This window comes from Cynocephalus volans, chromosome 1, assembly GCF_027409185.1.
Source record: "Cynocephalus volans isolate mCynVol1 chromosome 1, mCynVol1.pri, whole genome shotgun sequence".
Taxonomy (NCBI): Eukaryota; Metazoa; Chordata; class Mammalia; order Dermoptera; family Cynocephalidae; genus Cynocephalus; species Cynocephalus volans.
The window spans coordinates 237,536,667-237,553,296 of record NC_084460.1 but is presented as its reverse complement, the minus strand read 5'-3'; the positions used below and the strand labels follow the sequence as shown (position 1 = coordinate 237,553,296).

Below are 16,630 nucleotides of genomic sequence, written 5' to 3'. Positions count from 1 at the left end.
CTTGGGGTTGTGGCAGCCTTTGGTGCTAAGTTTGTGCTCTCCAGTTGGCTGCGGAGGTTTTTTTGGTTTTGGCTTTTTTTGTTTGTTTGTTTTTAATATTTGTTTGCAGAGATGAGCTTACAGATCTGGCAACTTACAGCAAAATATTGGTCTGAATCTAAGAATGAAGGGTCATAACTTGCTATATATGATTTAGTAATACAAAAACACTTTAAAAAATATAGGATGGGGAACTCAAAAAAGAACAGTCAAGTAAATGATAAGTTACTCATATTATCAGAGATAACTACTGTTAGCATTCTGATCTTTTTATATGTTTTCTTTTTTTCATATGTGACTCTGTTATAGGTAAAAATTTGCATCCCTGTCTTTGTTACATTATGAGTTTCTCAAATATTTAGAAATTCTTCATAACCATTTTCATAAGTTTGTAATATGTCAATATATAGATATAAGAAAATTTAATCCTTTTCTTATTGGATATTTAGGAGGTTCTATTTTCTTTATTATAAACAATGTTACCATGAAAATCTTTGTATGTCTAGTTCTCTGGTTTGCCCCTTAGAAAAAAAACCCTAGAAGTAAAAGTTCTAAATTAAAGAGCAGGATATAGGGTAAGTTTAAAAAGCAAGATACCTGCTGTCAAGTTTCTTTCCAGATTGGTTACATCAAGGCATATTCTAATCAACTGTGTCTGAAAATGACCTTCTTCCTGCAGTCCTCTAAACAAATATTTTAATATTATCATTATGAAAATGTTTTCCTCATTTTATAAATTATTTGCTTTCCTTTGATTACTAATTAGTTGAATATTTTTTCATTTTTATCAAAAATTTGTATTTCTTCTGTGAAATACTTGCATGGCATAATTTTTTTTTACTGTCTTTCTGATGCTTGTGGTATTACAGAATGTGACAGTGACCATTTCAGTGTGGAAATGGATGTTGTGTCCTTGCAGTTTGGAGGTGTGATGCCACCAAAGACTGTTTGGTGACTCAGATGAAGTTGGCAGGGGAGGGGCCAGGCTAACTCTGTTTTGAATAATGGTAAGTGGTGATTTCAGCTATAAGAAAAGAGCTGTGCCTGCAGTGATAGACCCAGGGCTGATCTCAAGTCTTTTTGAAATCTGTGCAGCTGAATAGAGAACCAATGCCGTTGATAATTGTTTCTCCCTCTTTTGAGGGAAGGGTTCAATATATATCAATTTCTACCTTACCTTTATTCCATGACCGTGACCTTGATGTGGAAACAAATTTGGGAGCAGTTTTCTGAAGCCTATAAAGTAATTTTCTGACATTCACTCTGTAAATTTTGTGTACCAACAAGAACATAAAAAATAATGTGATCTGAACTACTGTGATTCGCAATTGAAGGAGTCTGTTTTTATATAAAGGATGTAGTATAATTTGTGTGAATTACCATAAAGAAATCACAGAAATGGTTAGTGTGGTTTTGCGTTTTTTAAAAATTCTAGTTAAAAAACATGATAATATAGTAAACCCCAAATTTAACTAATTATAAAATCACTTTCACCTATATTTCTTTGTTTAGTTCTCTCAACAATATTATGAGGTAGGTTTCAGATTAGGAAACTGAGGCTTAGAGAAGTTCACTTGTTTATTAGAGGGCTCACAGTTGGTAAGAGCCACACACAAATCCCATCCGTTAAATCAGTTCTTTTCCCAATGTATCATAGGCGGTCAATCACACTGCCACAGTTTCTTTTATTCTGACAGGTGAACAGACAAGGGTTATCTTCCAAAAACCAGGAAAGCAGGTGAAAAAATTACTTTTGCTTTGAATTGTTGTCCATCCTATGGTACATCAGAACAGTCATACTTTGGTGTATTGTTTGGATGATAATGCATTTGAAAATGGGAGGAAGGGTAAGGAATTGGTCCTATACAGAGCTTCTCAAACTTTCATGCACAAATGCATCATCTGGGAGCTGCTGGTTAAAGTGCAGGTTTTCCTTCTGTATGTTTGAGGTGGGACCTGAGATTCTGCATTTCTACAAGCTCCCAGTTTATTATGATGCTGCTAGTCTGTGGCCCACACTTTGAGCAAGGGAGTAGCTGTATCTGTAGGGACATGATCATCTGCTATTTGCCTCCTCTGTGCTTACTGAGTTCATTTTAGATTGAACAACAGGAGCAAAAAGCAGCCTACCTCATAATGTTATTGAGAGAACAGAGTATTCCGGCATAAAGAAATAAACAAAGTTATACCAGCAACTCTTCAGAGATTGTTGTTATATTTTATTGACATATACTAATAACAACAACAATACCAATGACAATAGCAATAGCAACTAACATTACCTGGCACTTTCACATATATTATTTAACTTATTTTTTACAACAAACCATGAGATAAGTATAGTCCCTATTTTATGATGCGTATATTGAGGCTCAGAGAATCTGCCAAGTATCCTAAAGCAAATAAATTGTGGAAACAATAAAAATTTGATTATGGGTTTTCTTTTCCAAATCTCATGGGTTTTATAGTTCATCGAGATGCTTTACTTTTAGCTACTACAAAACACGTCAAATAATTTAACAATAACTCATGGTTAATTTTTACTTAAATTAAAATTTTAATTTAATATTTTTGTCATAAATTTGTGTGTATGTGTGTTTGGCTGTTTGTTTTATTTCATATTGCTTGAGATCATCAGTTTCTGGTAATGCCATTGCTGAGAATATTTGACAGTGAACTACGGTTAGAGTCCACAGACTCTAGTATAAGGGTTGTTCACTATTTGCCTTCAAACATGTCGAGCAGGAGTTGACATACATTTTTTTGAAATAAGAACTGCTTGCTGGTAAAACAGGGCAGCTGCTTGTACAGTGAGTTCCACTTTGGCTTGTCTTAGCTCCCCGTTCCTGCCGGAAAGGCTATTTCCAGTGTGAGAGTAGTGGGGTGTGTGTTCCTTGCTCCTGGGGATGTGACCACGAGCAGGACTGATGGTGGCTCAGATGAATATCAGCACAGAATGCAAGTGTTTCAAGAGGAATCTTGTTTTGGCTCTTTGGACACCTAAAATCTGACCTGTCACGAACAGGTTACACACAATGGGATAGTTCTTTATATGCCAAGCTGGGCCTTAAATGACAAGGCAACCTTTTCCAGCAGTCTCATTCAGGGGTTGGATGATTTTGAAAGTGTAAAGGTATTAAAGAACTATAAATGTATCCCAGCAATTTGGAAATGGGATAGGTTTCCAGTCTTTCTTTTGGATTATCTTATGTTGAAGAAAGAAACAAAACATTTATTGGTAGGTATAAGTGGGGGTCTCTACTTGTGTGGCTGACAGTTGGATGAGACCTTTTGCTTTGTGGCACACTCTGCACTCAACTCTTCCACCCTTTACACCCCAGTATAAAACTCTCTTCTTTTTGAGTGAGTGCAAGTGGGAGCTGGTAAGTAGGTCTGTTGGAGGCATTGTTGGTGATTACTTCAGTTACAGCTGCTGCAGCCACCATAGGATGACCTGCAACAAGAGAGAAAACAGTAGCAGTGAAGAGGGCCTGGCAACTGCTCCGTTCCTGGGCATTGAGAGTTTTTGGGACAGTCACCTGGAAGAAACCCTTAAATTCTAATTTCTTTGGGATCAAACTGGAAATAAGTGTTTTAATGGGTTTGAAACTAACTTTAGATGAGAGAGTAATCTTGAGTAAGTAAAAGATGGCAACCTGTTAGAAATTTGTCTCTCATGTGTGTCATTCCATTGCTTTCTCTGCTAAGGATATTTGTACAATTTAAAATCATTCCTGTTATCAGTGTGAGTGTTTTTGGAAAGAAACAAGGAAAGAAAAACACAACTCAAAAAAGTTAAACACATAGGGGATTTATTATCTCACATAATAAGAAACCTAACTATAGGGATTTTCCAGAGTTGACTAATTCCCAGCTCATCCAATTTTTTCCCATTTTTCTGTTCTGCCATATTTATCCCATTGGCTTTCCGTGATTGCATGAAAGCTGCTGAAGTCTCAAATTTTACATCCTCATTACACAACTTTTAATATCTAGAAGAGAGGACATCAACATCCTCCCCCTGTTTTTTTTATAAGACCAAAAAAGGTCTATGTTGGACTGAGGTGGAAGTTGGAGAGAAGATGTCAGGCTGGAATGAGCCACCTCAGCCCTTGATCCCAGTTGCCCCTGGAAGAGTCCAGCTCTAATCCCAGTGTGGCATTGGTCTTTGAACTTTGCCACACAATGCACATCCCCCAAATGCCTTGTTGGCATTTTAACATGGTCATTGTCCACAAAGATCAAAGAAGAACCAGATGTGTTTGATGGCTACTTCATATGGAAACTTTGGTCTTTAGGTGACTAGGAATGGAGATTCTATGGTCTTCAGTAGGTCCTGGATGTGTTTCTGAGAGATTGGAATTTATCCCAGGACTTTTGAGTTCAGTATTAAGTGTGAACTCCTTTTCAGCTGGGCCACTGGATACCAAGGGTCTTTTGAGGAAGAGGACAGAGATTCTCAAAATACCCATGAGATTGGCTTGGTTTATATCTAAAATGAAGACTGTATAAATTGAATAGCCTGTCAGGGCCCGTAAGGGCTGGCCATGGGGCTGCCAGCAATAAGGGAATGGCAGGGACAAGGTGGCTAAAGGGACACCAGTAAACTGTAGGGCTGTGGAGGATGGTGGTGGTGGCAAATGGCTGTCCTGAGGAAGACATGGACAGGAGCTAACCAAGGCCACACAGATCAGGTTCAGTTATGTGTCAGAGTTACAGGTAGAGTGGCGAAAGGGGACAACTAGAACTGAAAGAGAGAAATGGGGGATGGTAGTTCAGACGTACTGAGGGGAGGAAGGAAAAGTGCCAGGCACAGTAGGGAGCAGGAAAAAACCGTCACTGTAGGGATCCTGTCTGGGCTGTGGTATTCTCTGGCTGGCCTCTCAGAGGTCCTAGGGGAAAGATGGGGTGACTTCAGATAGCGGATGCTCAATGGGAACAGGATGGGGCTAGATTGAGAATCTCTGGAGAGCAGTGGCTATGCTTAATTTAGCTCTTTATCCCCATGGACTGGCCTTCTGTCTGGCAGAGTAGGTTCTTAATAAATGGACACTGGCTGCTGAATGATGGGTTGTTTTTTGGCTAGATACACCATTTTGGTTCCATGTCCCCTTGCTCCCCACAGAGAACGGGAAGTAAGCTGAGCTGTGTTTTGTGATACAGCACGTGGTAGACAGCCCTTTACAGAGGTGGTGGGAACTAAGGGCAACTGCTTGGGGAAAGAGACTGGAGATAAGTTTATAGCAGTAATTTACAAGCAACATTATATACCATTTTAAATGAGTATGGATTTCATAAGGTAATTCTCACATTTTTAATGGTATAAAAATTCTTTATGAGATGTCCTTTATTAGATTGTCCCTCACATAAACATGGCACTGCTGTGATCACTAAGGCACCCGAGAACTCCTGATTGCCAAATCCAGTGGGCACTTTTCCTCCATTATCATGCTGGATGGACTTTTCTGTTGCATCTGCCTGCAGTGATCACTCCCTCCTTCCTAACACTACTCCCTTGGCTGCCCATGGCTGCCCACTATCCTCTCTGCTTTGGTCATTTCATATTGTCTTCCTCTTCTACTCAGCCTTTGACTGTTGCTCAGAGCCCAGCCCTTAGCAGCTCTTCTCATTCTATACACTCTCTCAGGATATTCTCACCATTTGCATGATTTTGGTGACCCTCCGTATGCTGGTGAGGTCCAAATCTATGCCTAGGAGATTTCTTGTTTGCCCTTCAGCCTTGTATGTTCAGCTGCCTGTTGGACATCTTCAAGGTACCTCAATCTCAAGGTTCCACTGGAAACTAGTCATCTTCCCCCCTAAACTGGGTTTTCCTTCTGTATTTGCTGGGCTACATTATACCTGTAAATAAAATCTAACCCACTATACGGTACTGGTAGAAAATACAAAATTGGTCTCAAACTACGAGAAACAGGCAGATTGAGACTCTTTTACAGGTTAATTTAGAACTTCATGAAATATATTTCATAATGAAAGTATTTCATTATATGAAAAGCAAGATTGCTGAAAGTGACATGAAAGATGTAATCAATTAGCATGAAAAGGGTATCACAGTCCCCCAGGCACTCACTCTAGAAACTTGGAAGTTATTCTTGGAAGTAGCATCTTTCCTGTCCTTTGCTGCCCACATTTAATCAGCAACTACTGCCTAATTTACCTTATAAACATCTCTAAAGTTCATTTCTTCTGTTCCATTTATGCTACCATTACTAACGTCTTTCATCTGGGTGACTGCAGCAGCCTCTGGACTGGCCCTCCTGCCTCCAGTCCTGTCCCTTCTCTGGTTCTCCCTGACACTGATGCTGGAAAGATCTCGCTAAAACCCTTTGGTAGCTCTCCATCACCTCTAGGAGAAAGTTGCAACTCCCACACCATTTACAGTGGCCTCAGGGTGGCTGGTGCTTAGTTTTCCATGTCTATCACTTGTCATTCCTGCCTTGAAATGTCCATTTGGGGCACAGCAGTGCTTGCAGTTCCCTTGGGCATCACATGCTTTGTCCCCACCTTTCACCTCTGTGCATGCTGCCTGAGTGCTCGCTTTGGGGCCTAGCTAACTGCTACTTCTCCTTTAAGACCCAGGGGAGGTGTCACCTCCTCAAGGAAATGTTTCTCTTCCACACTCCTATCCCAGAGTGAAATAGGAACCCTTCCTTGAAGCTTCTAGAATTCCTGTGTGCCTATACTCCAGTTTCATAGTTGTTTTCTAATTATTTCTTAATGCCTCCACCAGAAGACTATGAACTTCATGAGGGTAGGGATTGCATCTTATTTGTCATTAGATTCCCATTGTTGGTATACTTTGTGGCACGTAATAAACCCTTAATAGATGTTTATAGAATGCATGAATAAATGAATCCCAGTGTTAGATTGGTTGATAGAACTGTAAAATTTTTCTACATTTGCATGAGCTTTTAATTGCTCCCTTTGAAATCTTAAGTACAAAAGATAGAATTAGTTGGGCTTGAGTTTAAGAAGAAAGCCAATGTGATTAAAATAATACTGACACCAGATTTCGTTTCTTCTCATATTTTGTTTAAGACTAATGACTTAGCTTTTCAGGAATAGAAAAAATTCTTTAATTTAATGGGGAAATTGGCAATATATACTTAAATAAATTATAGTATATGGAAATTCAATGAGGAAGTATAATCTTTTTAACCTTATTCAGACAAAATTGTGTCTTTGCATTGGACAGAATTTAGTCATTTAAGTGCCTTCTAGAAAAGTCTATCTATTGTGACTTTATTAACAGAAGTAAAATTTAACCTACAGATATGAAGTACTAGGAGAAAATATGAAATCATACTGTCAAGGTGTCAGAAATAGGCAGACTGGAAAAATTCTTGTTTGCTATTCAAGAATTACATGACACATTTAAAATGAAACCATTTTATTAGTTAAACAGAAAGAAGGAACAAAGTGATAAGAAAGATATATAATCAATTAAGCATGGAAAAGGGTGGTAATTATGGTAATTTTTTTGCATCTTATCACACTATAATCTTTATATCTTTGAATTTTCAAGTACCAACTCTAAACCTGTCATTGTCTACTTGCCTTTTAGAAAGGTTTTTCTTGTTATGTTTTGATGGCACATCCCTTAACAGATATCTCATTTTATTAGAAAACCAAGGTTTGCCAAACCCAAGTATCTTTACTATATAGAAGTGTAGGAAGCTCTGTAAAAATTCGCTTAGAGGATTATATTCTTTTTTGGAGGATCACATTTTCCCCAAGTGCTTCTCTTTTTATGTGGACAATTTAAAACATGCCATGATAAGATAATGTTTCCAAGTCATGGTTAATTCCTGCCTCAGATTTACAGAATAGCTTCCACATCATGCTTGCAAGCATCAGTTCATTTGATTTTATCTGTTTTATCCATAGGAAAATTTGATAAACTGCTGACGCCCTGCTTTCATCTATACTAATCAACAAAGAATGCAATCAAGCTAGCTTACAAATTTTTTCTGTTTATAAAATTGACATATGGTCAATGCAGACAGTTTATGTAATAGAGAAAACTATAAAAAAAATCACTCATATTCTCACCACTCAGGAATAACCACTGTTAACCATTTGGCATATTTCCTTTTTGTTTAAACAAGGGCTTCAGTGAGCGCGATCCTACCGATCCTTGTTATATCTACATCTGCAAAATTCTTATTTAATTCATCTTTTTCACTATATAGCTTTTCAATCTATATTGTATCCTCAACAAATATTGATAATGTAATTGTCTACATTAACAAGCTTGAGCGTCAATACTATTCTGTGGGCGTTTTGATAATATAATACCCGTGCTTTTGCATGGTAAGCTCAGCTTGATGCTAGCTGGGTAGTTTACCTTCTGTGCCTGTGAACTTTATGTTCAATGTATGCTCTTGCCTTTGCTTTCCAATAGTCTCATAATATTTGGTATATATCAATAGATGAGTCTGTGTCTGGCAGTAATGATAAATTAAGTAATATTCTTTTCCCTTTACAGCTGGGACACTCTGCTTAAGTGATCAGACGTTGTGCTCCAGTGGTCAGTGCATCCCACGTGATTACTGGTGTGACCACGTCAGAGACTGCTCAGATGGAACTGATGAGAGAGACTGCCGTGAGTCTGTTTTATATAGTCTTTGCACTGTGTTTGGTTTCACCCTTGTCCCTTTGGCATTTTAATCAATTTGTTAGATTTGTTGATGGACAGAAATGCCTACAATATGCCTCTTGTTATTGAAATCTCTTGGCAGATTCTTTTGTGGATTAGGGGTGATGTTGTGATAGGAGTCTATTTTTAACAAGACATTCTAAATGTGTCCTGGTTGAGCACATCAAGCTTCTATATTTTTTGAAGTAAGAAACATTAAAGTAGAATATAAAAGGATCATTGAATACATTGAGGATAAAATCCAATTTACTACTATGGTAAGTTGGTAAGTTTCTAGGTCAAATTTCTCATTAGTTTTTTGGCTCTTGTGGACTCAACATTTTCCAGATTACCTTTGGAAAAATTTAGAAAGTGGTTTTCCCTAAAATAGCAGCATACTATATCAGTTTTTAACTGATCATCACAAGATAAAGCATATAAATCACAGTATTCTATGTATAATTCTATATAAAACATATAAATATTACCATAACCAAAACAAGAAAGTGCAATCATGGTGTATTATGTACTAACAAATAAGTAGAGAGTAATTTGCCTTTACATAAAACTGTTAGGTTTATACAGAACTGTTAGAATACAAGAATGTAGGAATTAGTCTACTGTCAGTCCTATAGTTCATGTGATTCTATCTTTAATCTCAGACACATCCAGTTTCTCTTAAAAGCTCTTGTAAGTCTCTTATTTATGAATTTATCCAGACCTTCCTTGAGTTTTTATAGATTTTTTTCCTTTTAGTATACTGCATTTCATAAGTTTACTATGTGCTGTATAAAGACACTTTCTTTTACTTTTAAACTTATCAACTTCAAGGAGTTATTTCAGTATTCCAATAACTGGTGAACAGATTTTGTATACTTTAGAAACCTTGATCATAAACTGTTATTATGCCTCCATCCGAAGATTTAAGTGGTAGTCTATTCTCATCTAAGTTTTCCTGTATTCTCCTCTATTGTTTGATAATTTGGATTTAATTTTAGCTTTCTGGACTGTCTCTAAATTCCTTCCTTTGCTCCACATGGCATATTATTTTATGCTTCTTCATGAAAGAACCATCTTCTGTAAATTTTGCTAAACTTCCCAATAGGGTGCCATGCCCAGAGTGGAAACTAACATAAACTGGTTATGGCATGCAAATTGTTTCTATTGACTCTGCTGTTCAAACTGTTCTGTTAATGGAAGAAATACTTGCATATGTGAAAAGGAGGGACCTGTGCCTAAACAGGCCCAGATTAACGCTGCATCCACACCATTATCATACCATACATTTAAAAAAACTTCTCTAGTGCTTTCTCCCCTTGCATGTTATTTTTCTTTGAGAGAAGGGTCTCTGCTATTTGTCTGTGTCTCTGCATTTGCTAGCAGAGTTCCTTGTACAGTTCTGTTCTGATATAATTTCCATGTTAAATGTTCTCTTTCAAAAGAGATTGTGGTGTCTCCAATTTGGGTTTCTCTTCACTTTGGAACATCGTCAAGTTTAGAAATGGTTGTATGTGTTCAGATGCCACAAAATCGCAAGTTCGTAAGTCAAGGATCCTCCTTTCAGTACTTTCTAAAGCAAACAGCAGGTCCTTAATTGAGGCAAAAGGAAAAAATATTTTTGATTAATAATGGAGATAAATCATATATTACATTTTGCAGCATTTTGTAAATTTCAGAGCATTATATAAATTCCAGTTATTATTATTAGGTTCCTCAATGAGGACAATAAGGCAGGCATTATTATACTCTCTTATGCATAAAGAAACTAAAACTTCAAAGGGTAGAGTGGCCTATTCAAGGTTGTATGGCAGGGCTAGCCCTCAACCCACCTTCTGGTTCTAAGTCTGGTGATTGCTATTCATGAAGGACTTCATTTACAGAAGGGAAAAGTCCTACCTTTTACATGTTTAAGAGAGCACCAGAAGCCTGTGCCACCAGCCAACAGTCTGTGTCTTTATCCCTTGTTTACAAGTGGATAAAAATGAGCGCTTTATTGCAAATGCAATGGAACTGAAGGAGATGCTACATAGGGGAGGAAAAAAGGCAGCTGAAACAGACTTGATCTTTTCCATGTGAACAGCCTGCAGCCAAGTCTAAAGTCACTAGGACAACTGCCTCACAACTTTGCCAATAGATCTTCCAGAAAAAGCCTGAGGGTATAAGCATGCAAGTAGCTGTTATAAAAGGGAATGAAGGAAAGGAAGTGAGCTTTATAAAATATCTGGGAAGAAACTTTTTTTTTTTTTTTTAAGATGCCTGGTAAGGGGATTTCAACCCTTGGCTTGGTTTTGTCAGTACCACGCTCTCCCAAGTGAGCCAACCGGCCATCCCTATAATAGGATCCGAACCTGTGGCCTTGGTGTTATCAGCACTGCACTCTCCTGAGCGAGCCATGGGCCAGCCCTGGGAAGAAATTTTTAATCAGGTTTTTTAAAAATTAAATTTTTGTAAGTAAAAGTAGTTGGTGAAAAAAGGATTCGTTAAGGAAAGAGAGCTAAATTTGTAGCTCCTTGTTTTTGGTATCATACAAGTCATGAACACTTCAGAGTGCATCATGGCACTAAAGTGAGTTTCACACATGTAAGGGTTTTGCAGTAAGGTCTTCTTTCCTTTTTCCCTCTACTTTGCTATGTTTTATTTATGAAGGAATATAAAAGAATCTCACAAATCTGAGGAAATGAAGTGAAGACTTTTCATACTTCCTTGTTAGTGCTTTGAACTGGTCACAGCCAAAGGTATATAAGAAAATGAATGGCCTTGATCAAAGTCCTCAGCAAGTGCCACTAGAGGGCGGTGGGACAGGATTGGTCCCATTTTGTTTTCCCTCTTTCTTTGAAGGTCTTGTGGAAAGTGGGAAAGGCAACTGCCATTTACCAAGCACCAACCACTATCTTACACATTTTTCACATCAATACTGCAAGGGAGGTGTGATGGCCATTCCGTATCAAAGAGATTAGAAAGATTTTCAAGAAGCAAGGGACGAGGAGCCAGGATTTTAGCGTAGGTCTGTATAGTAAAAAAACAAATAATCCAATTAAAAAATTGGCAAAGGAGTTGAATAGACGTTTTTCAAAGGAAGACATACAAATGGCCAACAGGTACATGAAAAAATGCTTAGCATCACTAGTCATCAGAAAAATGCAAATCAAAACCACATTTAGATATCATCTCACCCCAGTTAGACTGGCCATTATTGAAAGGACCAAGAATAACAAATGCTGGTGAGGATGCAGGGAAAGGGGATCTCTTCTACACTGTTGGCAGGATTGTAAATTAGTATAGCCATTATGGAAAACAGTATGGAGGTTCCTCAAACAACTACAGATAGAACTGTCATATGATTCAGCAATCCCAGTACTGGGTATATATCCAAAGGAATGGAAATCATCATGTTGAAGTGATACCTGCACTCCCATGTTCATCACAGCTCTATTTATAATAGCCAAAATGTGGAACCAACCTAAGTGTCCTTTTTTTTTTTGCGACCAGTAAGGGGATCGTAACCCTTGGCTTGGTGTCACCCACACCGTGCCATCCCTATATAGGATCCGAACCTGTGGTCTTGGCACTCCCAGCGCCGCACTCTCCCGAGTGAGCCACGGGGTCGGCCCCTAAGTGTCCTTTGACAGATGACTGAATACAGAAAATGTGGCATATATATATATACATATATATATATATACACACACACACACACACACAATGGAATATTACTCAACCATAAAAAATGAAATTCTGCCATTTGCAGTAACATAGATGAGTCTAGAGAAAATTATGTTAAGTGAAATAAGCCAGACAAAGAAAGAGAAATACTGCATGTTCTCACTTATAACTGGGTGCTAAGAAAGAAGGAAAGAAAGAGGAAAAAGTCAGAAAGAAAGAGAGAGAGAGAGAGAAGAAGAGAGAGGGAGAGAGAGAAGGAGAGAGAGAGAGAGAGAAAGAAGGAGAGAAAGAAAGAGAAAAAGAAAGAAAAGACCACACCAATTTGTTGAACTTTCAGAAGGAGAGAACAAACCTAAGGATACTAGAGATGGTGGGGAAGGAGGGAGAGGGTTGGGCGAGGATAGATAGGTCGGGTAAAGGGCATAAAAAAAAATCACGATTTGTAATAATGAATATACTACTACTAATAAAAAAACAAAATAAAATAAAACAACAATAACCACAACAAAAATAAACTGTGTGCCCATGCTCTCATAATGCTTTTTTTAGCAATGGGAATTTATAAGGTCTTTTCACCTGAAGGTTACTTAGCTATTTATTTCTAAAATTTGTTACTTAAAGCTTTTTATTACGGAAGGCATTTAACATATGTAAAAGTGGAGTGAATTGTATAGTGAACCCCTTCATGCACATCACTCAGTTATATCAATGAGGAACTCATAGCTAATCTTGTTCTACGTACATCCCTTTATTGCCGCCCTCCGATTATTTTGAAGCAGTTCTCAGACACCATCATATAGTTTTGTTCATAAATATTTCAGTGTTTATCTCTAAAACATGACTAAAACATAACCACAGTATCATTATCATACCTAAAAATTAAACAACTTTTTAAAAATAATCAGATATCCAGTTTTAAAATTTTCCCAGTTGTCTTATTTTTCAGTTTGATTATTCAAATCAAAACCCAAATAAAATCTTTATGTTGAAGTTAGCTGATATGTCTCTCTCTCTCTTTTTTTTTTTTTAAAGATGACTGGTAAGGGGATCTTAACCCTTGACTTGGTGTTGGCAGCACCGCACTCTCTAAGTGAGCTAACCGGCCATCCCTATATAGGGATCTGAACCCGTGGCCTTGGTGTTATCAGCACCACACTCTCCCAAGTGAGCCATGGGCCGGCCCTTGGTATGTCTCTTAAGCCTTTCAATTTGTAGAGTTTTTTTTCCCCTTTTTTTGTTTTTGTTTTTTACCCTTGGCAATGTACTTTTTGGAAAAAAATTATGTCATTTGTTCTGGAGTTTTCCAAAGTCTGGATTTTACTCATTGCACCCCCTGATGTTCTTTAACATATTCTTCTGTCTCTTCTATTGCCTGAAAGTTAGTAGCTAGATTTAGAGCAGGGTTTCTTAACCTTGGCACTAATGACATTTGGGGCTGGATAGTTCTTTGTTATGGGGGAGACGTCCTGTTCATTGTAGAATGTCTTAACAGTATCCCTGGCCTCTATCCACTAGATGCCAATAGCAACTCCCAGTTGTGACAATCAAAAATGTCTCCAGACATGTCAAATGTCTTATGGGTACAAAATCACTCTCTCTGCTTGAGAATCACTGATCTAGAGGCTTGAACACGTGCAAGAATTTTTGAGGGGATGGGAGTAGGGAGAGACAAGAATACTATTTTTTTTGGCAGCTGGCCAGTGTGGCGATCTGAACCCATGACCTTGGTGTTATACAACCGTGCTCTAACCAACTGGGCTAACCAGCCAGCCCCAAGGAAACTTTTTCCTTGCACAGGGGCCATGCTAATCTTCTCTGTATTGTTCCAATTTTAGTATATGTGCTGCCGAAGCAAGCACCCCAAGGAAACTTTTTATATAGAGGTATATATTTCCATTAGGAGGCACATAATGTCTAGCTATCTCTCTCCTTGTGACTGATGATTATTGCTGAGATGTATTTAGTGATTGGTGTACACAGCTATTTTAAATGTCAGTTTAGATAAGTGCAGTTGCTTAATAGGTGCTTCAAATTAGAATGTTCCCACATGATCAAAGATTAAGTGAAGCTTGGCCAGGAGACATCTTCGTGAGACATGATGCTTTATTCTATTGTTTCTGTAGTCATGATGTATAGGAATATAAACTTGTGGACAAACTTAGAAACAGCCTATGAAAAAAGACTTTTATTTTTCTATTTCTCAGAAATAAGGTTATCTATAGGAATGGGTCTTAATACTTTAGGCACCTAGAAACCACCTAAATATAGTAATGGACATTGGGAAAGTTCCAAAGGAAGACTTAATTTCCCCCCATCCCCGTAGTCAAAAGGATCAGGAAGCCCTGCCTGTCAAACCAGACCTGTAGGTTGTAGTCCTTACCCTTTCAAGATTCTAAAATCAAGACACTGAGCTCCAACACAGAGCACCTTGTGTCCATTCCAAGCATTCCTTTACAGAACAAAGAATTGTGTGTAAGAGTACTCTCAGGGAGGTGGAAGAGGGGAGGTGAGAGAATGGATGAGATGATGAGAAAGGCGAGAGTATTAAGGTCCTAATAAAACGATTATCTTTGAAATAAATTTGGTGTGCTAAGAGAGATTCCTATTGTGTTTGGTCTTTTTGTCTGCTGTGTTCTTATGCGTGAGGTATTTGTGGTTATTATTATGCTTGAGAAATATTTTTTAATATATATTTAAAAGCTGCAAAGCAGGTAAAAACTCACTTTTTCCCTAAGTTATTTTATTATTCAATCTGGCCATCTATAAAATGGCACCTGATATTAAACAGCTTGTTAATTAATTTTTTTTAAAGAGTAGAGAGATTCAAAACTGCAGTCCATTTTACTTCTAATGGGATTAGCGTCAAGCAAAACCCACTCATGCAGAGTCTAAGATAAACATCAGAACAATGCAGCAATTATGGGTTATTCAATTAATATACTGAAGTGACTTTCGGTTGCTCAAAAATAGTACTTTTTTTTTTTCAGTTCAGTAAAAAGATTATTTTGTTTTATCGAGTACTGTGTTAGAATGATTTTGGTACGAGTTAAATTATGGCTAATTATCGTTGGTTTGCAGCAGTTCTTTTTTGTTACTTAGGAATGCCAAAGAAAGGGTAAAATCCCTGTTACAATGAAGGCTTTCTTGCTGGTAATCAGCAGTATTTGGTCTGCCTGCAACTGGGGCTTTGTCCCTTAAGTTTTATTTCTATTGACTTTCTGTTCTTTAGAATTTAAATATTTTCCTTTATATATTTAACTGCTGAAACTCCAACTGGAACAGTTGGAGTAGAATAAAGAAGATGGTTAAAGTCACTCTGTGGACTGTGATGGCTTACGAAGAACAGATTGTTCTTCGAACTTGGTTCCACATTTGAGCTGCCCAATGAGCCTTGCCCTTACACTCCTTTCTCTATCTGAGGTCAGAGGAAGCAGTGGAGGGACTTTGGAAGTGACCAATCTTACATATCACATCACAGATGTGCCTTTTTAGCATTCTTACAGTTGAGATAGGATTCAGAGCCCTGAAACTTCGAGGAAAGAGAAAAATCTCTTTTATTTAGTCTCCATCATACAGGCACTTTATAACTTTCTCCCATCTTTAAAAAGATCCTAAGATCCCACTCTGTTGCCCAATTCTCTGCTCCCTTTTACAACGAAGTTATATAGAGTTGTCTTAAAGACTGTTTCCATTCACTCTCTTCCTTTCTTTCTTAACCCACTTAAAACAGTTCTTCCTTTCTACTAATTTCCTGAAAAAAAAAAAAACATTCTTGTCAATGCCACCAATGACTGCCATTTTGCTAAACCTACTGGTTCTTGTTAAAATATCACCTTATCTGAGATCTACTCTCCACGGTCACTCTTTATCGTTTTACCCCTCTCTGTTTTTGTAACATTTTCCCCCATGCAACATTTATTTTAATGCCTGCCATTCCACTCCCCCAAAAAGAATGTAAGTTCCGTGAGAGCAGGGATTTTATTTCATTGCTTTTATCTCTAGTACCTAGCACTCTTATAGGTGATGATAATGATTGCTTATTTGAATGAAATGTCAAAAAAAAAAAAGTTGTGGGAATTTCTATATTACTTGTACTTTTGTTTAACTCTTTATTCGATTCTTAGCCCAGTATCTAGGAAGTCAGTTTTTAATCAATATATGTTGAGTAGAATAGAATTCTAAGAGGAGGGCAGCTCTCTGAAGAATAATTGGTTTCTAGCATATTGACATTTACCCAGCAAGAATTTGCTGGATGACTATTCTAATTAT

The 16,630-nt window shown here is 37.6% G+C and overlaps 1 protein-coding gene and 1 pseudogene across 1 annotated transcript in view; one reads left to right on the top strand and one right to left on the bottom strand.

Annotated features, from left to right (window-relative positions):
• Positions 1–886: 886 nt before the first annotated feature.
• The window catches only part of LRP2 (LDL receptor related protein 2), a gene marked incomplete at its 5' end in the record, with an annotated part of 155,211 nt that continues 139,467 nt past the window's right edge, over positions 887–16,630 (top strand). Inside the window, 4 exon segments of the mRNA XM_063085734.1 lie at positions 887–926; positions 929–985; positions 2,876–2,965; positions 8,549–8,665. Of these exon segments, the coding sequence (XP_062941804.1) occupies positions 887–926; positions 929–985; positions 2,876–2,965; positions 8,549–8,665 (304 nt within the window).
• On the bottom strand, positions 14,148–14,220 carry LOC134365442 (U6 spliceosomal RNA; annotated as a pseudogene).